Source organism: Trichosurus vulpecula, chromosome 3 (genome assembly GCF_011100635.1).
Source record: "Trichosurus vulpecula isolate mTriVul1 chromosome 3, mTriVul1.pri, whole genome shotgun sequence".
NCBI classification, from domain to species: Eukaryota; Metazoa; Chordata; class Mammalia; order Diprotodontia; family Phalangeridae; genus Trichosurus; species Trichosurus vulpecula.
Window position 1 is genome coordinate 143,593,248 of NC_050575.1, and position 27,986 is coordinate 143,621,233.

Here is a 27,986-nt window from a genome sequence, read left to right on the forward strand (position 1 = left end):
CCTTACTTAAAAGCACACTAGCTGTTCACTAAAGGTGTTTGGCCTGCCAGCTAAAATGAAGCAAAGCAGTAAAAAAAAAAAAGATAACTAGCTATAGAATATTACTGACGGATACAATCAGGCAAGACTATTGAGTTGAAAATAAGTCTCATTTAAACACATATCAAAATCTCAGAATTTGAGAGTGAGAGGCAAGAGAGGGAAGAAACTATCTATTGGGTTCTTACCCAATAGTTTAACACTGCTCAGCCTCCTTTATAACAGGTCTGATGTATAACATTAACATTAACCTACTCGAGAGGATTATAGGTATAAAAACAGTTACCATAAGACCAAGCTTTTCTTGCCTCCATTTAGCATTTCTTCATAGATAAAGACACTGGAAACATAATTGAAATGTAATGGTTAACAAAATGTGGTCATCTTAAAAGGGAATTGTGGTCCTACATATTTATCCAACAAGTTTTCAAAAGATACAAAGCTCATAGTAGCTCTTTGGTGATAACATAGATGTTCGAAGTTCACCAAGCATGTTAGAGGCATGTTTCAGAGCATCCATAAGCTTGTTTTTGTCCTGAATAAAAGAGAAACACAAGAAAAGAAGTGATGAGAATGTTTAATTTTTTAATGGGTGTGATTTTGTTATAAAGACTTGCAAGTTTTTAAGCAATATTATTTTTAAAGTAAATAGTATTTGAAAAAAATCACTCAGAAAACTTTTTAAAGTGCTTACTATGTGCTAAGCCCTTGAGATGCAAAAAAAAGGTAAAAACAGTATGTATATATATATTGTATATATTCACACATTAATGAAGTAAATATAGCTATATGGAGAGAAACGTGAATTAATGAAATTTTAGCATCTCTGGGTCAGGAAAATCCCAATTAATTCATATTTTTTGGCTATAACTAAGAGAGTTGGCAAATGGATTCTTTTGAATCAAATACATAAGAATGATCCTATCATAAATTAAGGAAATTTCAATCAAGCATTTATTGCACAACTACCACATGCAAAATATAATGTTATTTCCTCTTTCTGAAGGGTAAGAGAGTTTCCTTCAAAAGTGTCTGAACTACTTTTTTTGACAGGTACAAAAACCTAGAAACAATGTGAGTACCAAATGTTATGGGAACAGCTGAACTGTGGTACATAAATATAATGGAATAATGTCCTAAGAAACAACAAATATGAGGAACTCAGAGAAACAGATTAATACTTGTGTGAATTAATGCAGAGCAAATACAGCAGATTTCAAATGACTTCAATAATGTAAATAAAAATAACACAAAAAAAAGCAGCTGAACTCAGATTTTACACAAAGACGAAACTGATTCCAGAAGACAAATGATGAGAAACACTCCTCCCTCTCTGAGGAGTGGGGTAAAAGAAGGGAAAGAGAGAGGATATATTAAGATTAAGGAGAAGATTATGATTAAATATAGCATCAATAAAACTTTAAAATAAAAAAAGTGAACAAAATAAAGTGAACCATTATGTTTGTTTTTCAATTATATTCACCTGTTGCGTCTACTTCCTCACTACTCACTCTCCAACCCCTTGCAATTTAGCTTCTGTCTCACAATTCAAATGAAAACAGTTTTTTCCAAAGTCACTAATGACTTCCTTGTTATTAAGTTGGTCTTCATTCTTGACCTCTCTGCAGCATTTGTTACTAATGATCATACCTCTCCATCTTTATGTCCTCTTCTCTCCTGGCTTCTAACATACTCTCATGGTTCTTTTCCTTTCTCTGACTACATATTCTGCCTCCTTTGCTGACTCATCGTCCCCTGCACCTTTAAAAAAAGGGTGTTTTCCAATGTTGAATTCTTGTTCTCTATCCTTCTCTATTCTTTCTTTCCAAGGCCTAGATTAACTCAATAAAAAAATAGCAAGCATTTGTATAGCACTTGCAAAGCACTCCTCTTGTTATCTCATTTAATCCTTACAACATTGTGAAGTAAGTAAGCACTATTATTATCCCCAATTTACAGATGAGGAAACTGAGGCTGAGAGTAAATTACTTGCCCAGGGTTAGGCAGAATTTGAATTCAGGTCTTCCTGAGTCCAAGTTCTGTGCTCTTACCCACTGTGCCATCTAGATGTCCTACATCTTCATTCTCATGTCTTCAATTATCCAAGTCTTTATTTCTACCCCCAAAATATCATCAATGCACCAGTTCTATATTTCCAATTGTCCCTTTGATAAACTATCTCTGCGCCTAGATGTCCCACTGGCATCTTAGACTCACCCAAAACTAAATTCATCTTTCCCTCTTGAAAAAACTCTGTACCCCTTTTTACCTTTGCTACTTCTCTTGATGAAGTTCTACCACTGACTCAGGCTCATAACCTCAGAATCATCTTTGATTCTTTTTCTCTCACTCATCATGCTCCGAAAAACAAAGGTATACAAGCCAATCTGATGCCTCTCCAACCTGTGCCAAGGAGATCCAAACTCCAAAATGAAAAAATTTGCTGAGGCCATAACAGCTAGCACCATGGCTGCTAAAAAGAGCTCTGGAGGAGAGCAAAGGAACAGAGGGAACAGGAGATCATGTGTATGGGGGCTGTGTGGCATTCCACTGAGCCTGAAAGAGCCCAAAATCCAGCTGGGACCAGTTCTCTCCCCCGCCCAGTCACTTGAGGCAAAGAGGTGGTAAAACATAAATTACCTAGCAGAGGAAAAGGCTCTTATGCTTGGAAAACCAACCCCTGGAGAAACCACCATCATAAGGGAGGAAGTCAGAAAGTGAGCAATAGGGGAAAATGAGGAGAAAAAAGACTGAGTTACCACAGATCTCAGGAAGAAGAAAACTCAAAGACCTTGAACTTTATATAAAGCAGGTAAACCAACAGGAAAAGAAAAACAGCAGGAAAAAAAATGGCTTTCAAATCTCGTAAATGAGTTCAGACATCCATGAATAAATACTATAAAACAAAGGAAAAATATTTAACACCTAATGAAACAGAGGGCTCTGGATTTGGGGGAGAACATGGAACCACAACACACTGTTCCCAAGTAGTTTAAAAAAGAGATAAAAAAATCTGAGAGCAGAATTTTTGGCCTGCACAGCAGAAAGAACTGTCAGACTGGAACTAGAATCCAAGGTGGCAAGTCTCACAAAAGAAACAAGAGGACAACTGACTGGGAATGCAAATACATGGAAATTAAGAACAATTGGGAAGAAAAGCAAAAAGCAGTAACATTAAAAGAAAGCATTCTCTCCATACAAGCAAAACATATTCAGACAGGATGTGTGGAGACAAAAAAAATCTAAATACCATAATGCAAGAAATACATAAAAAAAAAAACAAACCTAAGGGCCAATCAAAGGAATACGCAGGTCTCCCCCAGAAAAAAAGCCCAAGGCTACAAATTTCAAGACACACACAGTGAGCGGCAAAATTTAACAATTTCACAGAGAAACAAGAAGAAAAACAAATTCTGCAAGGAACCAGGAAAAGATCTGCATATACAAAGGAATTTCCAATCATGTAATCTACACCCACCAGAAAATAAAGGAGAAAATCGAATAAAGCAACGTAGCTCAAATATGTAGCCCACTATGACCTACACTGCAAATCTGAACTTAACCATAAGTGAAAAAAGATGGACATTCGATAATAAAAGGTCATTCAAAGCATTCTTAGAAAGAAAACCAGACCTAAAGAAATTATTTGTTCCTCTAACACCCCAAAGAACAGAAATATATGAAAGGTAAATGAATATAGCAACAAAGGATGACAACAATAAAAAAACCACTAAAAGATTTCTTCCTAAACATATACAAGGAGACAAGGGTAAAAGCAGAAGTCAAATAGAAGTGATGGTGGAGAAACAGGCTTGAAATATAACAAATTAAACCTCACAACACTTACAAATGAATCAATATTGTTGATTTGGGGGAGAGGGGAGGAAGAGAGGGGGAGGGTTGGGTTTTTTTGGTGGGACTAAATTACAAAAAGGGAGAGTACATAAAAAGGGGGAGGGAAGAAAGATAAGGGGAAAGATGATGTACCCTAATCAAGTCAAAGGCCACCATGGAAGGGAAAATTCCTGTTGTCTCTCAGGAAGAAGACAGCCTACAGGAGATAAGAGAGGAGGAAAAGAGACAGATTAAAAAAGGGGGAAAGAATGGGGAACACCTTGTTTCAATGGTGGGAAAGGGTACCAATGATGAATGCTGCTATGGGTCAAGAGATTTTCTACAAAGGAAGACGAGACCCTTACAACAGGTATTATCTGCAAGGATTTGGTACGCAGAAAGACCACTTATGCTACCTCAGGAGAAGGGAAATCAGATCTTCTGGCAAATGATATGTAGAATAGTGGGAGGGCATGGACCCAGGAAAAAGACTTTGAGAGAAATGGGGTGGGGGCATATGACCAAGGAAAGAGTAAAGGTCTAAAAATGAGGCACAAAAAAAAAAAAAAAGGCAGGGCCAGGGGGCAAGTTCTACAAGACAATTAACAGAAACTGTTTAGCAAGAACGCAAAATTGATACCTCAAGTTTTAAATCCATGAGAAATACAGAGAATAAAGGATTAATTATTATGTAAAACAAAAGAATAAAAGTCTAGACTAGACAGAAAGAGAAGATAAATTATGAGGAGTGAAGGAAAGAAATCTGTTCTAAAATTAGCAACATTACATAGGAGATACTAGAAACAAGATTTTTTTGCTGAAGCAAAAGAGAGAGGGAAGCACCAACTCTCTGACACTTCAACCTATAATGGATACATGACACCTCACTGCTGTGCGCATTCCTTCCATTGTGCAAATCATAACCCATACATCCTTTCTTATCTTGTGTGATTCTTCTCTATATTCTCCCATAGATAGTCCTAAAAGGATCTACTCAAAACACTGAAAGTCTTCCTACATGTTACCTTATATTTCACTGGTAGTACTCCAAACTCGGGTCATCCCTCTGTTATGTCTCACTCCGGGTATGATTTATTCTCCTTTTCTAATCATACATTTCTTGGATAATAATCTCCCTTATACCATTTAGGATCATAGACCTAAGAGGTGAAAGGGGCCCTCAGAAGCTGTCTAGTCCAATCTTTTTATTTTACAGATGAGGAAATGAAGACAAGGAAGGTTATGACTTGCCCAAAGTCACTCAGGTAATAACTGTGGAAGCTAGAATGTGACCCCATGTCCTCTGATTCCACAGTCGGTACGCTACTACACTAACACTTCTTGTATTTATATTTTAACACCAAGAAAACAAGAAAAGGAAATAAATCAACTCCACATAAGGGGGCAGGGCAGATACTTGTAAAAAAGGTAAACATTTACTTTTCAGAGTCGTTAAGAACCTGAAACCAAACAACTCTATAGCTTCTACAGTAATTATCTTTTCTAGTCAACTCTTTAGCTATGGAAATAAAAATGTTGGTATAAACATACAACGTAATACCTGCATGACTTTGTCAATTCCTGGGCTTAACTTTCCTCATCTATAAAATATGGTTTTATCTATAAAATAAGGACTGGATCACCTAAGGTTCCTTCTTGTTCTCTATCTATGATCCCTTTCCCAAACAGTTTCCTCAATAGAGATGACTAAACATAATTGAGGGAAGAATAAAAATGTTCTTGAAATGTACTCAACAACAACAAAAACCACACTACACAATTCACAAACAGCTAAATAACGTGGTACTGGGAAAGACAGATTGTTACCAAAATTTAAACTAGGTTGTATGTTTTTCTCAAAGATGTAAATGTGTTATGTATATCACACAGCCCTTTCTCTATACCTGTTTGCCTTTTTCCACACTATCCATTTGCCTATATCACCAATGACTGTTTCAAGTTGTAAGTTTCTAGAAGACAGTGGCAGTGCCTATTTAAATTGTTCTACATGGTGCTTCGGAATGTGAGCATTTAAAATACAAATTTTCTTTGTTTCCTGCCTTTTGGCAGAGGTGATGGAGTATCAAATGCAATAGAAATTTTTTTTCCAGACTGGCCAATGTGTTGATTTGTTTTGCTTGACTATTCTTATTAATTACATGGAGATAAAGGGATGAGTTCACAATAAAGGTGCAAAATAAATAAAAGACTATCAATAAGATATCTTAAAAACACATGGCAACATTGTTATTACCTTGTTAGTGAATATACACTTATAAAAACTATAAGACTTCATGGATTAAAATATAAGCCTTTTTTGTTTATCTGACGTCAAAAAATAAATTAATAACTAAGTTCATAATAACAAAGACATGATTTTTAATGACAAAGATAAGTTTCCTTGAAACAATAATGTAACAAGCATTACACATGACAAAAGTGAGTTACAAGAATCTCTCCAACATCATTCTTACCAGGCATCGTTTCATCTGGAATGACTGAACCTTCACAGCCTGAATAGCTTCATCTAGGAGCTTTTCCTGCTCATCCTGCGGTGACTGCTGTGTTGTAGGCTGAAAAAAGGAAAACAATTAAAAATTTTACCCCACTCTTTCCCTGCCAAATACATATCACTACACTTTTTAGCCATAGCACCTTTTCTAGGTTCCTCTAAGGTCCATTCTACCTCCCAGAAACAATCACCTCTGCTTTTTTGCTTACAAACCTCTGAACAGAATGCTATGTCCATATTCACATAGTAGCTAATGACCTGAGGTTGCTAAGGGAGAGCAGTCATATCTATGATAAATGCTTCTGCTTCCGAAGCTGACTCCACATCTCTGCAGCAGATTGCTCTCAGAAGCATGTGCTGCTGGTTTCAGGATGCTTGCATTCTGCTAACACATTATGAATCACCATGGGCACAGCTATTCTACCAATACAGTTCCTTCCTCAGGTGCTGTCCAGAATAAATTGCAGACAGTATCATTTCCTACTAATCAAAGGGTCTTTTTCTCATCCACGTTTCATCCAAATTCATCCAGAGAAATCATGGATCCAGTAACTAAATTGTGCAAGTACTGTCCCCTTCCTTAAGCAATATATAAGAAAGGAAGAGAGGCATGAGGGAAACAAGATTTTAAAATATTATATAATGTGATTCAATTGATCTCACGAAACCTCTAATATTAAGTAAAGTTGACAATTTTAAAACTGCAATTACTTTTCATTACTAATGATGGAAGTCCTTTCCACATCATTTCAATTAGACAGAAACATAACTATAATGCAAAGAACACTGGATTTTGGTTCAGGTCCTTGACTCTACCACTTAAAACTTGTATAACTATAAGCAAGTCACAGGTTCTCTGACCCTCAATTTCCTCATCTGTAAAACAGATGAAAATAATGCTCAACTACTTATCACCAGAATTGTTGTGAGCAAATCACTTAGTAAGCATGAAGGTGCTATAAAAATCAAAACACTGTATTTTCTAAAGTATACAAGACTGCATAATAAAGAATTATAATACTGCAAAATCAACTATAAGGCAGATATTTTGTTTATTTGGTAAAGTGATATGGTATAAAGGACCCTGAATTTGGAGTTAAAGGTCCTTTGCTATAATCTCAGCTCTACTATTTCCCTGGATTATCCCGGGCAAGTTACTACTTCCCAACCTCAGTTTCCTAATCTGTAAAATTAGGGGACTGGACTAAATAAGGTGTCTAAAACTCTAAATCTATCATCCTATGATGTTACTATTACTTTCGCCAATGGGATATATTAACATTAATCTTTAATTTATAATGACCTAGTCTTTAAGGTCAAAAATTACATAGTGTTATGTATACAGCCTGTGCCTCAAACTAGTGTAAAATGCTAAAAATTTAAAATGCTACAATTTTAAAATCATTTTAAAAATAATTTTAAACAAATGTTTTAAAACAAATTTTCCAATGGTATAAAACAGCAGTGCTTTTTACACAGAATAAAAGTGAACCTAGAGAACAAGAACTCATGAATAAACATAAAGTATATTAGTTAAGACTACCAAATCAATCAATTCTGAGGCCACAGTGAAGGAAATATTCAATCTAAAATCCAATTTAGCATTGGATTCTGGTTTTCTCAAGAATGTCATATTCATCAAAGTGGCCTAAAGAATACCCATGGGCAGCAAAATATTATCATTTTAAAAGTTTTTCCAAGTTGTTTTACTAGATCTTATACCAGTTAATAATTTTCCTGAAGAAAAATAATAGCAAGTTAAATATTTTATCTTTCGAGTCTGGAAGTTGTCCGCAATTGTTATTTTTAAAACAAAACAGTAAAGCTTCCTAACAACTATTGTTATCCAAAGGTAGAATGGATCGCCACAGAAGATAGTGGTTTGCATCTCCCAGGTCAAACAAAGGCAATGTTTACTTGTCAGGTATGTGGACTAGATGGACCAGATGACTTGTGAGGTTCTGTTCAACTCTGATCCACTGAAGGGAGAAAGTTTCTCTCACATTAATTTAGGGAGCAGAACAGAAAGAATGTAGCATAATAATATTAGGAAGAAGCAAAATTCCATTTAATTTTCAGACACTCTAGTAAATAGCTTTTTTGTTACCCTAAGACACTTGTACACACAAAATCAATGAAAGTAAAATTTCTTTACACTTAACTTAAAGAGGCCATAATGCTATTAATATTAGAGTCCTAACACTATGTAAAGACAGCTTTAAGCTTTTGATGTTATAAGATTCTTTACACATCACCACATAAACAAAGTATGTTATCTTAACTGTAGGTAACTGAGACAATGACAAAGAAACAGACCTGTAGGCATCTTCCTACATTTCATTTTTGTGGCATTCTATTTTTCACCCACTTGACTTCTACTGGATGGATAGATTACTAGGTCAATTTCTTCAATAACCCGGGACTTCACTGAGGAAGCTCTGTATAGCAAGGCTCAACATAATATGCACAATGCGGACCTCAATCATCTATACAGAACCCCTGTTCCACTGGACATGAGGCAAAACACCCTCCATAATCCTGTCAAACACCTTTAGCTAGCATATCTCCGTTTTATGTCTCATTTGGTGCTCAGAGGATCTGTGGCCATCTTATATGTCAAGAAATTTGGTATAATTTTAACATGTATATTACAAACAACTTGCTGGAGAATAACCTCAAAGGATGTCTTTTGCTCCTCCCTACAAGTCAATAGCATTAAAAAAGCATCAAGTGGGATTTTCTATTCTTTACACCACTCAAATATATTATAACTTAAGTAGTATAGATTACTGGTTATTAAAGTTATTGAACAGAAACTGTTATAATGCGAAGTTTTGCTATAGCTGAAATTTTGTTGCAAAAAAATCATGTTATCTTTTTTAAGGCTTTTAAAAATCTCTTTTGTAGCCAATCACCCAGGACAAAAACAAATGAAACTTCCCAATAAAACAATAAGTGAGAATTAAAGGAAATTTAACACAGATCATATTCACAAAGATTATAAATCTTGTGCCCTTTTCTCAATATGATGTTCCTCAGATGCTGCTCTCTAACCAAAGCTCTCCCTTAAATACCAATATCTAATTAATTTGAAAAGGTATATATATATATATATATATATATATATATATATATATATATATATATATATATATATATATATATATATATATAACAAGGTACAAAATAAAGGCTTCAGTAAATAACACAGACAATGACACAGAAAAATCGTGCCATTGATATTAGAGGGGGAAAAAAACATAAAAAAGCAGCCATACAGAACTGACAATCCAAGAAAATGTTTCACCTTGCCCCACAAAAAAGCTTGTCACTTCCCAAGTATCTCTTTGTTATCACTCCTTCAACATAGTTTTAGGCTTTCTGTTTGTAAGTTTCTCCAGATATTTCTTAGGTGCTTATCACTCTAAATATTTACAAATTTAATTCAATAAAACTATTGCATGCTACTTTCCAAAACAAACTGATTCCTTCTAATACGGCTACAAAGAGCAGCAGGCGCGAGAGTTAGAGAGTTAGGCTTACTTAAGTCCTAGGGAGATACCTGAGGCATACAGAGGTTATCTAAGTCATAAGCAAAGCAATTTGCAATGATGGATTAAGTTCTCACGACAAAAGTTCCTCATTCTGACAAAATCTCTTTTCCCCTATTTACAAATTTTAGATATAAAGAATAGGTTTCTCTGCAATAACCTATAATAGTAATGTTATAATACAATTTTAATTCAGCTATCATAAATGTACTTTCTGACAAATTATCCATAACTTAATTCCCAAGAAAATGGGTTCAACATTAAGAAAATAAAAACACAAAAATGTTTAAGCTGAAAAGAACCTTAGGGTACATCTACTGTAATCTCATTTTACAAATGAGAAGGCTGCGAAGCAAAAAGATTGAGGGACTTCTCCAAGGTCACATAGCTAGTTAGTGGCAAGGCCACGGAGGCAGCTTCAGAACCCAGGCTTCCTGATTCCCAATTCAATCCTTTCCTCTATGCCACACTGCCTGTCTGCCAGAAGTCATGTCAATAAAAGCCCATCAGAAATTGAAAAACACCAGTGAAGTCTCCTATCAGTCAGTCAACAATTGTTTAAGCACTTGCTTTAATACCAGCACCAGGCTAAGCCCCAGGGATACAAAGAAAGACAAAAAAAAGTCTCGGCCCCCAAGGAACTCGCGTTCTAAAGGGGTAAACAAGATGTAAACAACCATGTACATAAAAATATATAATGAGTAGATGGAAGCTAAACTCTTGAAAGTCCCCCCCCATCTTGGGGGAGAGGGGAACACACATATTTTAATCCATTTAGTCAAAATTAATGTACTTTACAACTCATTATGGGCAGCTAGGTGATACAGTGCGTAGAGCACTGGGCCTGGAATCAGGAAGACTCATCTTCAGGAGTTGAAATCTGGCCTCAGCCACTTAGCCGTGTGACCCTGGGCAAGTCACTTAACCCTGTTTGCCTCAGTTTCCTCATCTATAAAATGAGCTGGAAAAGGAAATGGCGAACTACTCCAGTATCTTTGCCAAGAAAATCCCAAAATGGAATCATAGAGTTGGACAACAGAACAACAACCCATTGTACGAGTGATAACATGTCGAATTTAATTCTATGTTAAGGTGAAATGTTTTATAAAGTTAACTAGAGAAAAGCTTAATTTCAAATATACCAAATCTCCCTAAGGTAGATAATTAGGTCATTTTGACTAACACAAACATTAGAAGATACTTTTTCATAGAATGTGATCAAAAGACAAGTCAAACTCCAAGACAGGGAAGTGACGTATAATAACCAATACAGATGGATTTTTTAAGTTACAGTTTATTTATCACCAGTTCCACCATGATTTGCTACTGTAACTAAGGTTGGCTAAATGGAATACGTTGGTTTTAGAGAGATCACAAACAATAAAACACTTATTAAGCAACTACTTGCGTTCATAAGTATTATGCTAAGCATTACAGAGGTAAAGTCCCACCCGTTCATAGTAATCTAAAAGAAAGCTAGGGTACCAAAAATGAGCACACATTTAAGAACTTCAAAACACAGTGCTATAAAACCTCTTTAGGAAGGTGATATCTAAGTTCCCCTGTAAAGGATGGGTAAAATTCAACAGGTAAAAAGACTGTGAGGGCATTCCAGACATGACAAACAGGTTGAGCAAAGCAATGGAGTCCTGAGAACGCAGAGCTCGTTGCAGGACAAAGAGAAGCAGTTTGGAGGTGGGGGTCAGGGGTAGAAGGAGGGCATGCAAGGAAACTGGAAATAAGGCTGGAAAGGTAGACCCTGCCTTTGGGTTACAAAGGGCCTTGAATGCCTGGCAGAGTAGTCGGAACCTAATTCAGAAGGTAATAAGGAGTCCCAAGCAAGTAAAAGGCTTGAATTTTATTTTATTTAGGTGTGAGGTGGGGAGAGTTAGAGAATGGCACGTCTAGTTAAAATAAAAAAACAGGAGGACCTCTTTTTCTCTAGAAATGAAGTGGAAGTGACACTGACACTGTCGAGGTACACCGCGCTCGTGGCTCATTTGGCCACTACCGATTTTAGAGGAGGGGTGGCTCTCGGTTGACATTAGGACAGGTCTGACAGATGTACGTGGCGGGACTGGCCCAGGCAAGGGCACTGAGCCTTTTATTCATTCCCGACTCGCAGAAAGCAAAGTCAGGACGGCCCAGACTGTGCAGGGCACAAAGGGCGGATGAGGGCTGGAGCTCGGGAAATGGACGGCCCCATGCCCTGCCTGTCCGTCTGCGGACCCCGGGCTTCCCTTCAGCCGCAGGACGGCGGTCGCTCCGCGGCCCTCGCCCGGCGGTGTGGTAATCGGCTCCTCCCGACCGCGGGGCGGCTGCAGCGGTGTGATGACAGGAGCCTCCCCGGCCTCGAGGCCGCCCATCGCTCCCGCTCCCTGGATGCAGCAGTCCCTCGCGAGGCAAGCGGCTGCCCACCCGGAGAGGGCCGCAGCGACCTGGGACCCCACGCCCCCTCCCTCCCGGGAAGCGGCCCCGCCTGCGGCCTTCGCTTAGCAGCCCCCAGGCCGACCCAGCCCAGGCGGTATCAGCCCACCCCATCACCGGCCCGTTGGGCCCCCGCTGGCCAGACAAGGCCGGACTACAGGCGGGGGAGGAATGGAAGGAAGGACTGGTTCTAGGGGTCCCCGCTGCCCCTCTCAACACTCACCATGGCGACTGCCCGGAGCCTGCGGCAAGCAGCACCAGCCCCGCGTCGAGCCCCGCGCCGTCATGTGACGCTGCGGCCCCGCGAGGCCCCGCCTTTCCACTTCCCCGCGCTCCACCCCTCCACACCCCTCCATTGGCCCACGCCCAGGAACTGGGGTCGAGTTCTCCCATTGGTCTTCATCTCCCAAAGAACGCTCTAAAGGACAAGAATAGAAGCCAATCGCTCTGCCAGGAGGAAAGGAGGGGGCGTGGCCTTGGTGTGCCGTGGGAGGAGAGACGTAGGGAGGCACCTGAATACTAGGAAGTACAGAGTCGGCTGCGAGGACAGCGAATCATCTGACCCGCCCGGGGCGACGGAGCGTTGGGCAGGAAGGAAGACACGAAAAGGTGGGCTAGATCCTCCTGCGGCTTAGCACACACCCATCCCTGGAGAGTACCTCCAGTACGCAGGCGCAGGTGGAGGATGCGGGTTGGCTCGTGCGGAGAAGCTGCTCTGTTCTCGGAGCCAATGCTGTCTCGCCCAGGGGGTCGGGCCCGGGTCTCGTTGGCGGGAGGGCCGCGAGGCGCGCGCCTTTCGTCCTTCTGCCGGGAGGTTCGCGGGCTATCTCCGTTAGCCGTGCGCCATGGAGCCCGGGCCCATTGAGCGTTTCGCACCTCGTCTAGGCATCACGGACCCCTCCGTCTTGAGGTGAGTAGCGGGGCCAGGCCCCCGGAGCCCGGGGGGTGGGGCGGGGTGCTCCTCGAAAAGACCCCGAAGGGCGCGGGGCCGGCTTTGTGGAGAGACCGTTGCGATCCCCTAATTTCCTTGAAGAAGCCCCCGGGAAAACATCCAGGAAACAATTCATGACAATCAGGAGTTATTGTCATTACTTTTACTTTTAACCCGACCTATGTGGTCTTCGGGGGCGGCCTGGTGGCGCGGTGGACTGGAGGCACGTCGGGCCTGGAGTCTGTAGTACCTGAATTCAGATTCGACCTCACGTTAGCCGCGTGACCCTGGGCAAGTCACCTATCCCTGTTTGCCTCGGTTTCCTCATCTGTAAAATGAGCTGGAGAAGGAGACGGCAAACTTCTCTAATATATTTGCCAAGAAAACCCCAAACGGGGTCCCGAAGAGTCCGGCACAACTGAACCAAACAAACAAACAAACAAGAAAAGTATCTGGGTCTTTGGTGGGAGTTACTTCCTGTATGGAGTCTTCTCTGCCACTTCTAGTCTTCGAGGGTTGGTTGGGGCACCTAGAATAAGTGACTTGCCTAGGATCACACGGCCAATATGTGTCAGAGGTGGCCCTTGAACCCAGGTCTTACTGACTCCCAGCTCACTTCTACCCACCCAGCATCAAGCTGCCTTTAATTTGCCCTTTACTCAGTTATTCAGATTTGAGGAAGAAATTCGTAGCTTACGAGGCCTACGGGGAAAGAAAAGATGCTTTTAAGAGCTTGAAAGGAATCTACCTGGGCCCTAGTTTCCTACTCTCTAAAGTGAGGTGGCTCCCCTAGATCACATAATTCATAGCTGAAAGAGCCGTGGCCAGATGGGCATTATTAAGAAGCCACCTTCTCTAACTTCTCCTTTTTACAAACGAAGAAACTTAGTAAGTCCCATAGAGGTTGTTTGTCAAGATCGTAGCTAGAAAGGTCAGAGGTGGAATTTGAACCCAAGTCCTTCACCTCCAGAGCTTTCCACTACACCACGCTTCCTCCAGGATCCTCCAAGGTTCCTCCTGGTTCTTAACTTATTATGTTAATAAAAGAGGACCTTGGCCAGAGGAAGACGGCCAGGATGGGGAAGAAGGGGGAGCATCAGCAGCAAATCGAGGAAGAAGAAAAGTTTTCAGCAAAAGGAACTAACCTATCAGAATGGTGCAGTATTAGATGTAGTGGTCTATCCTCAGGGTCCTCTGCCAAGAAGTGGGTGGTGGCTTCTCATATCTCTTCTTCGATACCATGCTCCCTCACTGTAATTGTTTTTCTTCTTCATTTATACTAGGTGACAATGTGATGGGGTAGCCAAAAAAGCTGCCACTTTTTAAGCTGCTTAAAAAGGGTGTCTAGAATGAGGGCAATGATATTCTGCCCTATTGTGCTACCACAACACATCTGAAGGATTAATTTCTTTTGAAAAGATAATTGACAAGCTGAAGAGGCACCATAGGTCAGTGAAGGGACTGGAGACTGTGCTGTATGGGGAGCAGTTGAAGGGACTGGGGATATTAAACCTGGAAAAGAAACTTGAAGGGAATCAAATAGCTGCCTTTAAATATTTATGGTCTGCCATATGGAAAAGCGATTGGTTTTGTTCTATTTGGCCCCAGAGGAAAGAACTAGGAATACTGTATGCAAGATGTAGCCTGGCAGATTTTTACTGATATGAGGAGATATTTCCTAATAATTAGAGCTGTCCCAAAGTGGAATGGGATTTGAGAGGGCTTCCTATCACCGGAAGTCTTTTAGGGGAAAGGGAGGATAACCATTTGTCAAGAGTCCTGAAGGTATTCCTGCTTCAGTGACTTGCTTGTGGGAAAATATTAATAATCATTCATAGGACTTAGATTCTCTAGCCCACTCACCCCACCCACCCCAACATATTTTGCAAATGAGGAAACTAGGTCCCAGAAGTGGCTTGCCCAAAGTTGTTGAAATTTATTGCTAGAACCCAGACTTCATTTTCCAAAGCCAGTGCCTTTTTCAATACTTCACTGCTCCCTGTGTCTAAAAGGGAATCCTAAGAAGCAGAAGATGCATCACATGAACCTGACTCAGAGCACAACCACATAGCTATGGGCAACTTACTTTACTTTTGAGTCTCAATTTCCTCATCTGTTTAGAAAAGGGGGGAGGGAGAGTAAAAACTGCCCTTACTATTCTGCAGATCGTGGTGATGAAGTTATTGTATAAATTGTGATAGCACCATATAAGTGTGATGATGGTGATAGTGATGATGGTGACGATGACAATGACGACGATGACCACTTTGAAGGACTCTGTAGGATTCTGTGACTTTAGCTTGCAGGCACAGTAGAACCATGGCGAAATGTATTTACTAAACTTCTACCTCCATTATTAAGAAAGGTCATTAGAAAATACTCTATAAATTTAATTTATAATATAGGAAAGCTGAGGAGTACCTGCGACTGTCCCAAGTAAAGTGTACTGGACTGTCTGCTCATACAACAGAAACAAGTAATGCAGTCATGTGTCTGGACCTTGCTGCCACCAGCATGAGATGGCCTTTAGACAGAGTAAGTGGACCTTTCACTGTGATCATGATGACTTTTCCATGTACTTGCCTCTTGTTCTTAAGTTAACTAAGGGTACAAATTATTTAAACCATAGTTATTTGATATGTCTTATGTGTCTCTACTAGAATATACAATTCCTTAGAAGCAAAGATTGTGTCCTCTTTCTCTGTCTGCTAGTGCCCAACATACTACATTGCACATAAATGGTATTTAATAAATGTTTGAAAAGAAAAGAAGTTCCTTTTCTCATCTCTGAGAGCAAGCTTGGTCATAAATTATACAGCTTTCTTTTTTTGTTCTTGCTCTTTCTATTTACATTATTATAGTCATAATATTTTCCTTATTCTGCACAAGTTCTGTAACTCTTCAGATGCTTCTCAGGATTCTTCATATTTTTCATTTCTTATGGTACAGTAATATTCCATATATTCATGTACCACAGCTTATTTAGCTATTCTTACCAGTTTTTTGCTACCGTAAAAGGTAATGTTATGAATATTATAACATGTCTTTCTATCTTTAATTTCCTCTGGGCATATGTAGGATCTCTGTGTAAAATGACATGGGTATCTTTTTAAAAGTAAAATTTTATCTATATCTTTTGTTTTCATATTACTTAACATTTTCCACTGTGTCCCTCCCCAACAGTTCCCAGAAAGCCATCCCTTATTTTTAAAAAAAAATGAGAGGAAGAAAAATGGTTCAGCAAAACTAACCAACAAACATATCAGAAAGATCTGATATTCTGTGCAGCACTCTAGTACTGGGGGTCCCCTCCCTCTGTGGAGAAGCCGGCATGGGCATCTTCTCATATCTTCTTTGGTGCTGTGCTTGGTCATTGTGACTCTTCAGGTTGTTTTGTTCTTTTTCTCTCTGTTTACATTGTTTTCCTGGTTCTGCTTACTTCACTTTCATATTCATCTTTTCATATTCATATTTCTTATACAGCACAGTAACATTCCATGACATTCATGTACAGTATTTAGCCATATTCCAAGCAATGAGCATCTGCTTTTTTTCATTCTTTGCTTATAAACATTTTGGTGCATGTTGGGTCTTTGTTTTTGATATTGACCTCTCTGAAGTATGTGTCCAGCATGGAATCTCAGGGCTGAAGATACAGACATTTTAAGTACTTTCTTAGTATAAATTTGCTTTACACACTGCATCAAAAGCATTTTATTGTGTTTGTTCACAACCTCCTCCAATATTGATTGTGCTTCTTTTGTCTTTGCAAATTTGCTGGGTATATAGTACATAGTAGAGTTGTTTTCATTCCCATTTCTCTTATTAAAGACTTGAAGCTATACTTCTTATGGGTAAAAGTAGGAAAATAGATTGATAAAACAAACTAGATAAGGAAGAATAAAAAATAATTAAACTCATTAACCCAATGTTTAGAATTCTTTGGAAATCTATTCATGCCCTTTGACCACTTACCCATTGAAGGATGGCTCTTGGTCTTAAAAATTTGTGTTAGTGCCCTGTACATCTTGGTCATCGAGAAATTTGATTCAATGTTTTTCTCCTAATTATAGTTATATTCATTTTGGTTGTGCAAAAGTTCTTCAGCTTCATGTCATCCAATTTTTTATTTCATCTTTTGTGATTGTCTCCTGTCACATGTTAAGAACTCTCTCCCTAGCCATAGATCTGTGGTCTTTAATACCATATTTTACTGCATAATTGTTGCAGTATGGGTTTTTTTGGTTTGGGGTTTTTTGGTTTTGTTTTTGTTGGGTTTGTTTGTTTGTTTGTTTTTTTCAGTCCAAAAATTTGTTTACAGCTTTTTATCATGTAATCGTCACATGATATAATTCTGTTTGTCAAGCCACTTAAAAGGTAAACAGAGCAGCAGTGTATTCACCAGTGGCATATGGATTTGGCTCTCATGCATTGGGAGCCATGAGCCACTTGGCACAGGAGCATTGTCGGTACATTTCAGAAAGCCAACTTGAATGGTATGTTTAAAGCGCTGCAGTACTAAGTATTTGTCACTCAGCCCAATGAAAACATGTAGGCACAAGGGGAGCAGGCAGGCAAACGAAGCTGCCATAAGTAAGTCACCTGATATGGTAAGATTTGCATCTTCCTGCATTAGGTAAACTGTACAGTTCATCTGCCAGCTATATGGTTAGTAATAAATGAAAGTACTTCCCATAATAGTTGCACCTCACTTTTTTGCAAAAAATTTAGCATAAAATCTGCGGTGATTATGCAGTAAAATAACGATATTGAGGTCAAGTATCCATTCTCATCTTATTATGGAATATAGTATAAGATTGTTGGTCTAAACTTACTTCCTGACAAAATGTTTTCCATTTTCCTACCAATTCTTGTCAAATGGGGAGCTCTTGATCAAAATTTACATTTTCCGTTTATAAGAGACTGCATTATGAAGTTGTTTCTGATTGTTGCTTATCTAATCCATTCCGTTGATCAACTTTTCTGTTTTTTAACCCATATCAAATAGTTTTGATGAATACTGCTTCATAGTATAATTAGGAATGTTAAAAATATTATTCTTCCTTCATTCCTTTTTTTCATTATTTCTCATGAAAGTCTAGATCTTTTCTTCCTCCAAATCAATCTTTTTTTAAAGCTCTATAAATAATTACCTTGAGAGTCTAATATAACACTAAGCCTACTAATTAACGTAGATAGTATTGTCATTTTTATTATATTGATGTCCTCCAACCAGAAACAATGAATATCCTTCCAATTATTATATAATTCTTTATTTCTTTAGAGTGTTTGATAATTGTATTTACATAAAATTTTAGTGTGCATAGCTAGATTGACTCCCAATTTTGTAGTTATTACCCTTTCTATTTTTTGCTTTTGGATTTTGTTATTGCTATATAGAAACGTCATTAGTTTCTGTATTTTTTTTTTTGGTAACCCTCTGCATTATTATTGCTACTGGCACGGTTTCTTTGTCTGCTTTCTGGGATTTTCTAAATATGCCACCAGCAAAAGGTGGATAATTTTATCTCCTCTTTGCTTTTGTTCATGCATTAAAATTTCTTCCTCATGTCTTAATACTAGCATTTCTAGAACTGTGATAAATAGCTGTAGGGAAAGGGGGCATCCATGCTTCTTATGTTTATTGAGAAAGACATTAGTGTTTCCATTGTAGATAATGTTAGCTTTGTTTTAATTGTATCTTAAAGTTGCTCTATGTCTATGCATTGTCTGGTTTTTAACAAAAATGTGTGTTATACTTTGTAATAGCTTTTTCTGCACCTTTTGACATAATCATGTTCATGTTTTCTTTTTGGAAGACTTACTTAGTTAAACTTTCTGGTTTGAACAAGAAGATGTATCAAAGCTGTCTTAAGTCTTTTGAGTGTTTGCTGGGCCTGAATTCAAATCTTGGAATAAAAGACTTAGCAGTACAGTTTAACTGCATGGAGGCAGTAAACATTGCTTCAAAGATACTACAGAGGTATGGAGAATAAAGAATTGTGAATGAAAACTTAGTGTGCTTCACAAATTAGAACTTTTAATTTGAAAAAATATGTTAAGTAAAATTTTGGTCTGTAGAAATTATTGGTACACTTAAGACTGACACATACTTATTGTCAGCGTTTAGTGCTGTTAGTACTTTTACATTATGCCTTAGAAATCATGTTTATTCTATTCAGTATTTATATCACTTTAGAACCTGGACCATTTCTCTAACATACTGTGAACATTGCGTTCTCATAGGTATGAAGCTAGCCTTCCCCCGATACAGAAGGTAGATCTAGATTTGTCCAAGCCCCTTTTCACGACAGCTACACTGTTTTCAGCATGCAGGTAAGGATATATTTTGTTTATGAGTTATGTTTCCAAAGTTTATAAGTCACTTGCAATTCAGAACACATTTTCTTACTAAATAATCCTTGTTTGGTGGTTAGTTTCCCAGGGTGACCCCAAAACCTATTAGCTCATAATGCGGATGTTCTCATCAACGGTAGTGGTACAACCACTACATTTAACCTGTACTTTCTCAGAAACCCTCGTTCTATAAAAGAAGCAAAAATTTGCATTTAAGTCAGAACTGTTGGACTTGATCGAATACATAAAAAAGAATTCTGTGTTGGAGGGTGATACAATTTTAAAGGCAGTAGGATGGATTTTCAAGATATTTCACATGATCTTAGAGGCCATCTAGTCCAGCATCTTACTACCCCTCTTAAAAAGAAAGCTTCCAGAAAAATGGGAAATATATGCTACTACTATCAGAAATAAAGATAACTGAGAAGAGATCAGAATCTTTTGACTTGTTCACCTATTTTCTCAACAAAATCTTTGAGAATAGTCTATGTACATATTAAGCTATTCTTGAGTAACATGAGAATAGGACAGACTTTTCCAGACTATTTTCAAGACATCTTAACAGTCACATAATTTACTTCATGATATAGAAAATACAAGATCTTTCTATATTGTTTCAAGAAACAGTACTTTTTAAATTACTTTTTTAATAAAAGCATTTGGCTTGGTAAAGCAAACTTAGCCATAAAGAATCCTCTCTCACGTAGTGTTAGACATGTATATGTTAAGATCATACAAGTTTCCTTGATGGATGCACCCACAGACATAACTTTGTCCAATAATATTCTGAATATAAAGTGAGGCACTAAACAGGGCAGCATGTCTGCCAAAGGTATTCACTGGTGTTATGGACAATGTCCTGCACAGTATCCAGATGGAAGAGGGGTTATCTATAAATGATAATAACTCACATCCACATAGTACTTTAAGATTTACAAAAAGTATTGAACAACCCTTTGAAGTCAATGGTGCAAGTATCCTTTTCCTCATTTTATAGATTGGGGAACTGAGTCCTAGGGAGGTTCAGTGTTTTGCCTAAAGTTACATGCTTAGTGAGAGTCAAACCCAGATCTTCTGATACTTTGTGTAGTATTTTTTCCACTTCACCATTTGCTTTTTATTTGCAAGTGTAATTCTGATTAGCAGGCTTTCTTTGTAGAGTAAGAGTGGCTTAACATTCAAAGACAGAAGGAAAGGATGGCTGTGTACCAAAATATTCATAGCTATACTTTTTGTCGTAATAAGGAACTTGAAACAAAATAGGTACCCATCAAATGACGAATCACTGAATAAATTGTGGTACGTAAGTATAATGGAATATTGTTGCATTGTAAGAGATGATAAATAAGACTAATTCAGAGAAACCTGGGAAGACATGCATGAACTGATGCAGAGTAAAATAAAAAAACTGAGAGAAAAATTTACACAGTGGCTATGATAGCATAAAGGCAAGCAACTTTCAAAGACTTCAGAACTCTAATCAGTGAATTAATCTATGACCAACCATGACTTTAGAAGACTGATCATAAAACATTTCTCTTGACAGAGAAGTGATGGACTAGAGGTACAAAATAATCTGTACATTTTGTCGTACCTGCCAAGATGTTGATTTGTTTTGCTTGGCTGTATTTCTTTTGGGAGTAGTGAGCTAATGAATAGTGATCAAGATGCAAAAAAATGAAGAAAAGAGCATGAACAAAAAGGTTTTAAAATACACAGAAGGAAACAGTTTATAAGGAGACAGGATAGTTTTGTTATTACCTTGTTAAATTTAATATAAACTTAAAAAAAAAGTACTTACTGAAGTAAGTAACAAGTTGATGGGTTCATATAAAATCCTGTTCTTTGTATATTGAGGTGTTAGTATTTGATGATTACATTCTTAATAAAACAAATTTCTTTTAAAAAGAAGGTATCTTATACATCAGAACTCTGAATAATACACTTACCAGTCAGAATGTCAGAGAGCTGACAGTGAAACATGCTTTCCTACTCACAGTAGAAAGGTGAGCTATGAGGCGTACATTGTCATAAATGGCCAATTATCGATTTATTTTGTTTACCTGTTCTTATTTGTTTTGGTGGGACAGGGGGAAAGGCAGACATTGGGAATTATTGGGAAGTGACAGTTGGTTGGGCTTTTTTTCCTTCAGAACATCAATAAAACACGTTTGAAAAAAAAGTAAATGACATAGTCTGGATGATAAATCCATTAATATATCTTGGTGAGGGATAGTGAGCTGGGCCCAGAACTGATTAGGAGTAAGACTGAGGATTAGGAAGTTGTGTGTTGTTTCCGTTGATGCCATATTGTCCCATGCCACAAAAGTCCATCTTGGAGTAATGCAATCATATAAAAATCCAAATTGCAGGTGACAGAAGGGGAAGGGAAAATGTGTGAAGAGTACGTATTGTATGGAATAGTCAATAGTTTATTATCAACAATGACTTATGGACATAAAAACATGGTCAAGAACATGTACAGCTGGAAAAAGAGGCCAGTTATTCAGGTAGGAAGAGGAAAGGATGATAGATGGACAGATATATTATTGTATTGATACCTACAAAATAAAAGATAAAAGAAGGTTACCAGTGCATTGAATAGATCCCTGTGAGGAATTTATAGATGAGAAAGCTAGGGTAATTTGCAGTCTGTACCAGTGGAGGGAGTGCTCATGCCATTTAGTAGAATACAGATCCATTGAACAGCAGAAATGTTGTATATTCACAACTATAATACTTTCTATTACTGTTTTTTTAATGGGAAACTGTCATTTAAGTTACATTAAATATTAGATAGGATTTTAAGAATTTAGCCTTGGAACTTAGTTAGCCTTTAGGGCATATTCTATCAGGAAATGCATTCCAAATTCTAACTGATAATATCCCTCTCCTTGCTATAGCTATAGTGGCATCAGGGAAATTCCTTCCCTTTCAGAGCTACACAGTGGTCATTTCATATGTAAGGAATGTCTCAAGCTATCTGCGTGTGAATATTAAAATCCGATCCCTGATTTAGCTAGCAGTGATTAATAGTTTGCTAGCTATAGCTCCAAAAAGCAAAATATTAATGATTATATAGGTATCTTTTGAGACTTTTAGATTTCTTCTTAAAGATCCAGTTTCTAATTTGTTGGTATGCCTGATATATTGATGTTCTTTGATTTGTACCACAGTGGTTCTCCCTAAATACTACCTGTTCATGGTTTCTGTTTCTAAAGAGGTCTTTTTGCTTTACTTTCTGTTGGAAATCACCTTAAAAATAAACAGCAACTTAGGGGTGGATTCCTCTACCCAGCCAAATGATTTTGGATTTGTTTGGCCTTATTACCTACATATAGCAGAGAGTGTTAATTAGCATATATGGGGGGAAGAAACTAATTCCAAACCAATATTGTAGGAAAGGATGAAGTTAATTTAATTTGGGTCTATTCCTTATGTGCTCACATGTCTGAAGTATAAGACAGGTATAAAGCAACAAAAAATTTGAATGGGCTCCTCACTTTGTAAATTCTTTTGGTCCCAACTAGTGTACATAAGTAATGAAATGAAATGAGCCGAGCGCCAAAAATGTTAGTTCTTTATATATTAAATACCTGAGAATTTAAGGAAATGAATATAGCAATTCTGGTATTCTTTTCTGTCTTCTCATGTGCCCCTCTCTTAGAGCAGAAATTCTGATATAGAATGTGCCTTCCCCATTATTAGTAACTTTGTCCGTCCAACAACTAAAATTAATAAATAGATTAATGAGGTGGGCAGCATCCTTAAAGCTAAAATTTTACACTGAGACTGAAGGAGAAACAGTTCTTAAACACTTCGAACCTCCACTAGTAAAGCAAGGTAAAAAATGTACTGGACATCAGATATATGAGTGCAAATCCTTCTTCTGACACTCAATGTCTCTCTAGTATCATCATATATAAAATGGGGATAAAAACACTTGTACTCCTTCGTGGAGTTGTTCTAAGAATCAAATGATTGTTAAAGTGGGTTTTTTTTTTCATCTTAAAGTGCTATAGAAATGTCAGCTATCATCATTTTCATCAGTATTGTTGATGTGTAGGTGGCAAGAAAAGGGCATCTAACCACTTTAAGAAAATAAATTATTTTGTAGGGTCCTAAAGATAAAAGTGAATAAAGATAAAATGGTGGCCACATCTGGTGTAAAGAAAGCTATTTTTGATCGACTCTGTAAACAGTTGGAAAAGTTTGAACAACAAGTTAAGGGTGAGTGTTCCACAATTTATAATTATATGAATTTAGGCCAGGTTACCACAATTGTACATTTATAGTTACAAAGACTTGTGTTATACAAATTGGTCCCTCAGACAAATGCTCCATTCATGTACATAGGTCAGACTATTGTAGTAATTATCTGCCAACTAGAACATACTGTCTTACAAGAGAAACTGAACTAAAAGAAAACCTCAAAATGTCTTCACTTTTTTGCCCCCTTCCAATAAAATCAATGGCATTTGGGCAGGCAAGATATAGGATAGAGCTAGTAAGGGTTTTAAAGATCACCCAGTCTTACTCCTCATTTTACAAGGATGGGATCCTTAGATTAATGACATAAATGTAATGTAAGATTGTTTGGAGTTTAAGCATGCTAGAATCAAGATTCATACCTGGAGGTGGGGAGGAAGAAGAGAAATAATATTAATGACAGTTTTATTTTTCTTGAAGAAGAACCTAGCAGTTCGGCTTCTCCACCAGCCAAAAGACAGAAGATTATAGTTGAACATTCCAAGAAAGGTAAGCCTTGCTGTCATTGTGAAATTAGTTCAAGGGAGTATTGAGACTCTGGCAGTTATTTAAAGGCTCTGTTATCAAATCTAGAATAAAATCTGTGGTATAACCATTTTATAAAAAGTTCTTTTAAAGGTAGTCCTCACCATAAGCAATGAAAAAGTTTGAAGGATTCTTGGAATGGTTGATGTGTATAAGTAAAATGAACAAAACTCTCCTTCTAGCTTTCTACTTAAATTTGTTGCTCATGTATATGAGGAACTTAAATAATGGAAATTCAGAAAGATTTTTAGTCTTGCATTGGGAGTAGTGACTTTAAAACAAGACATTTTTCTATTGTCCTGATTTCTTAAAATAGAGACAAACTTTAAGTTGCTAAAATTGAGGTTTTTTTAATCTCTTAAAATTTTTCCTACAGAAATAGAGGACAAAGCAGAATCTCTATGTAAGCAGCAGCAAAGTGAAGATTTAAAACAAGATTATGAAGAGTGGAAAAGAAAAATTTTAGAAAATGCTATTAAAGCACAAAAGAAGTGATTTCAGTTTCCAGAAAGCACCTGCCACCAACCATGACACTTTCTTCCCCAGTGAGCCTTGTATGGGTCATTAGCATTTGCTCTTGAGCAAGAATTCTGAAAGCACTACCTTAATATGCTTGGGGTTCTTTTTCCTGGGCAGTACCAAGCATGTTATGTCAAGGAAAACCCTTTCACCTCCACTCTGGGTTTCCATATTTTGGTGAGGTTACTTGGAGAAGGCAGCACAGAGGTCACATCTGAGGCAATGGGACCTGGCTCCTGACACTGGAAATAAGCTTGACACAATCAACTGCGATGTGTGTGTTCTTTTCCAAAGGAGTCTAAGGAAACTTAGTACTGTAGTTAGTACTTTTGACAAATACTAATCAGGGGTCGGGAACCTGTGGCCTCCAGGCCACATGTGGCCTTCTAGATCCTTTGATTCTGCCTTTTGACTAAGTCAAGTTTTACAGAACAAATCCTTTTATTGAGGGGATTTGTTCTGTGGAGTTTGGATGCAGTCAAAGGACTGAATGTGGCCTCAGGGACACAGATTCCGCACCCCTGTGACTCATTTTGAAGCAATACAAATGGGTTTTTAGACTATTTGATGCCTGCTTTTAATTGTGCAGTTTTTCAGAGCTGTAGAATCTTTTAGTTTAAATAAAATGTTGAAACCCAAGATAATAAATTTTATTTCTGCGCCCAGTATGTCTTAAATTTTTGTTAAAAGAACATTGTTTTGCTATAAATACCTAATAATTTTTCTCTGCTATACTAGCTATCATATTACTAGAAATTTACGGTCACATGATATACTACAAATAAGGACAGTATTGCAAAATCAAGAAATTAACCAAGTTTTATTTGTGCTTAAGCTTCAGATATATACAAACTGACAGATGCAATGGTACTTAAACACTCATTAACAATAGAAAACCTATGGAGTTTGGCCTTCATAGAAGGTGAAAAGATCTGGGAAGTGGTACCAAATAGAAATTTACTTTGGTTACCTTCTAATTACATGTGTTCAAAGAGTAAAACAAAAAACTGCCGAATCCAGTTTTTAAAATTCGATTTTATTACTAGATGCTCAGGGTAGGTGTGTAGTTTATTTGCTGTAGACCTGTGATTTTATTGACATATACACCAGATGTAGAAACTCCCAACTGATAAAGTAGATGAGCAGCTCACAACTCTTAAGTGTTGGGGCACTGAGAGGGTAAGGGGCTTGCCCAAAGTCACAAATGCAAGGATGCCCCGGAGATCTTTCTACATCTAATCCCAGCACTCCTATGCCATGGGCCCCCTTGGGTATGCTCCAGTTTTGCAAAATACATGGCCTGTGTAGAACCTGGAGTAACTAAAAGTGCTTTTAAAGAATTTTAGAGGTTTTTTTTTTTTTAAATGGAGAGCAGTTGAGCAGGACAAGGTTAAAAATTATAAGACAAAAATATCAACTCTCCCGTTGACTACATAATTAGCCTTGTAACCTACAAGTGAAGTTTACAAAATTAGTTTCCTAAAAATACTAATGCTTATGCTCAAGCTGAAAAAAGCAATTCCCTCCCTGCCTTTTGGAAGGAAAGTCATTCAATGATCAAAAGTGCCAGCATCTGCATGCAACAGAATACTTGCTTTCCTACTTGAACTTGAAAAGGAAACAACTGATGGGTTTGGGAATAGGAATAAAAACCAGCAATGAGGAGAAATACCTGGCTTCTGACAAAGACTTGATATTTATTCTATTAATGCTCATTATTTATACTCAGTTTTGTGTTTCGGGCTGGTTTTTTTTTTCTTTAATGCATCACCTTTTAAAAAGGCATTAACTTTTGTAGAAGAAATGCATAAAAAAGTCTTCTCTATTTTAAATGGGGCTTAGATTTGCGTTGTGGGATCAATTTGCATTCCTAATTTTAGATACTACTATTCCTATGTGAAAAACTATTCAAAATAGTAAAGTTCTAGTCAGGTTGCTAGTAAATCTAAAACCCCTAAAATTTGTTCATGTGATGTGGGACGAGAAAAATGAGAACTGCTCTAAAGCTTAAGAGTTACTGAGCTCAGATTTAGGATGGTAAGGCAAAAATTGAGTTAAAAACCATTTAGGTCATTTATTGTTCGTATTTCTCATTTCTTTCTCTTGTGCTCTCTCTGCACGTATAAAATTTGAAGCATATAAAGAACTATATAAGAACTTTTTCTTGCTGTTTTGACTGCTCAATTTGGCTTAAAAATTGAGCAGCAATCAACCCCATTCCTTTGGAAAAAAAAATATGTAAAACACTTCTCGTCTATCTCTTTGTTTTTTGGTACCAGTTCCCATGGTTTCTAAACGAGTGTTGCTATAGTCTAAAGCACAGGTTCTTAACCTGAGGTCCGTAAACTTTTAAAAAATATTTTGTTAACTTTCAGTATAATTGCTTTTCTTTGTCATTCTCTGTAATTTAATTGCATTTAAAAGCATTTTTCTGAGAAGGGGTCTCTAGGCTTCACCAAACTCCCAAAGAGGGCCATGACCCAAAAAAAGGTTAAGAACCCCTGTTCTGAAACTTCATAATACAGTACCACCCACAGAATCCAAAACAATAAGAAATCTCGACTTTATAATGTAGGGAATAATACTGAATGGCTTCCCCCTGTACCACATGCTACTATAATTGTTACTCAGAACAAGTTAAAAATTGAAATTAATCACACTCCTAAAACAGGATCATATCTCCCCAACCCATTTTATTTTAAAGCATGCCTACTGTTATCACCTGGTAAAGTTTTTAAGGTAATTCTTACATAGCAAGTTCACATCCACATTTAAGACAGGTTACAGTAATAACATTACTTAGACAAAATTAAAAGACAGGAAATCAAATACAGTAATAGCAAAAGGCTAGATCACTAGACAAAGAGTTCACTGTCCTAGCTTCATCTCTAGCTCTAAGTATTTCAGAACTTTCAAAGCAGCATAGATGAGGCTTGGGGACAACTTGGAAACTTCCTAAGCCTGTTGGCAGCAGTCACTGCATAGAAGTGTTTCTTGAAAGAAAATAAAGAGAAAATTTGCA

General features: G+C 37.6%; 3 protein-coding genes across 4 annotated transcripts in view; 1 reads left to right on the plus strand and 2 right to left on the minus strand.

Moving 5' to 3' along the window:
- VPS35 (VPS35 retromer complex component) overlaps window positions 1–12,676 on the minus strand; it is a 40,975-nt gene extending 28,299 nt beyond the window's left edge. The window contains exons 1-3 of the mRNA XM_036751030.1: window positions 12,587–12,676; window positions 6,348–6,446; window positions 478–574 (exon numbers count right to left, since the gene is read on the minus strand). Coding sequence (XP_036606925.1) covers window positions 478–574; window positions 6,348–6,446; window positions 12,587–12,589 — 199 coding nt within the window. The 5' untranslated portion in view covers window positions 12,590–12,676. The remainder of the gene's footprint in view (window positions 1–477; window positions 575–6,347; window positions 6,447–12,586) is intronic.
- A 201-nt stretch (window positions 12,677–12,877) lies between these two features.
- ORC6 (origin recognition complex subunit 6) lies at window positions 12,878–25,627 on the plus strand. 2 transcript variants are annotated; one of them, XM_036751941.1, is made up of 7 exons: window positions 12,878–13,273; window positions 15,700–15,829; window positions 19,114–19,277; window positions 19,541–19,630; window positions 23,769–23,881; window positions 24,341–24,409; window positions 24,822–25,627. In XM_036751941.1, the coding sequence occupies exons 1-7, from the start codon at window positions 13,209–13,211 to the stop codon at window positions 24,938–24,940; spliced, it is 750 nt and encodes a 249-aa protein (XP_036607836.1). In that variant the 5' UTR covers window positions 12,878–13,208; the 3' UTR covers window positions 24,941–25,627. The 2 variants fall into 2 exon arrangements, with proteins under 2 accessions (XP_036607836.1, XP_036607837.1); XM_036751942.1 differs by having other exon boundaries at window positions 13,149–13,273; window positions 24,344–24,409; window positions 24,822–25,532.
- A 138-nt stretch (window positions 25,628–25,765) lies between these two features.
- Window positions 25,766–27,986, minus strand: part of MYLK3 (myosin light chain kinase 3) — a 52,454-nt gene continuing 50,233 nt past the window's right edge. Inside the window, 1 exon segment of the mRNA XM_036752751.1 lies at window positions 25,766–27,957. Coding sequence (XP_036608646.1) covers window positions 27,877–27,957 — 81 coding nt within the window. The 3' untranslated portion in view covers window positions 25,766–27,876.

Coding starts and splice junctions, on each gene's coding strand:
- ORC6 (XM_036751941.1), top strand. CDS start 13,209: ATGGAGCCCGGGCCCATTGAGCGTTTCGCACCTCGTCTAGGCATCACG. Junction 19,278..19,540: donor GCTTCAAAGATACTACAGAG/GTATGGAGAATA, acceptor GCGTTCTCATAG/GTATGAAGCTAGCCTTCCCC. Junction 23,882..24,340: donor GTTTGAACAACAAGTTAAGG/GTGAGTGTTCCA, acceptor TTTTTCTTGAAG/AAGAACCTAGCAGTTCGGCT.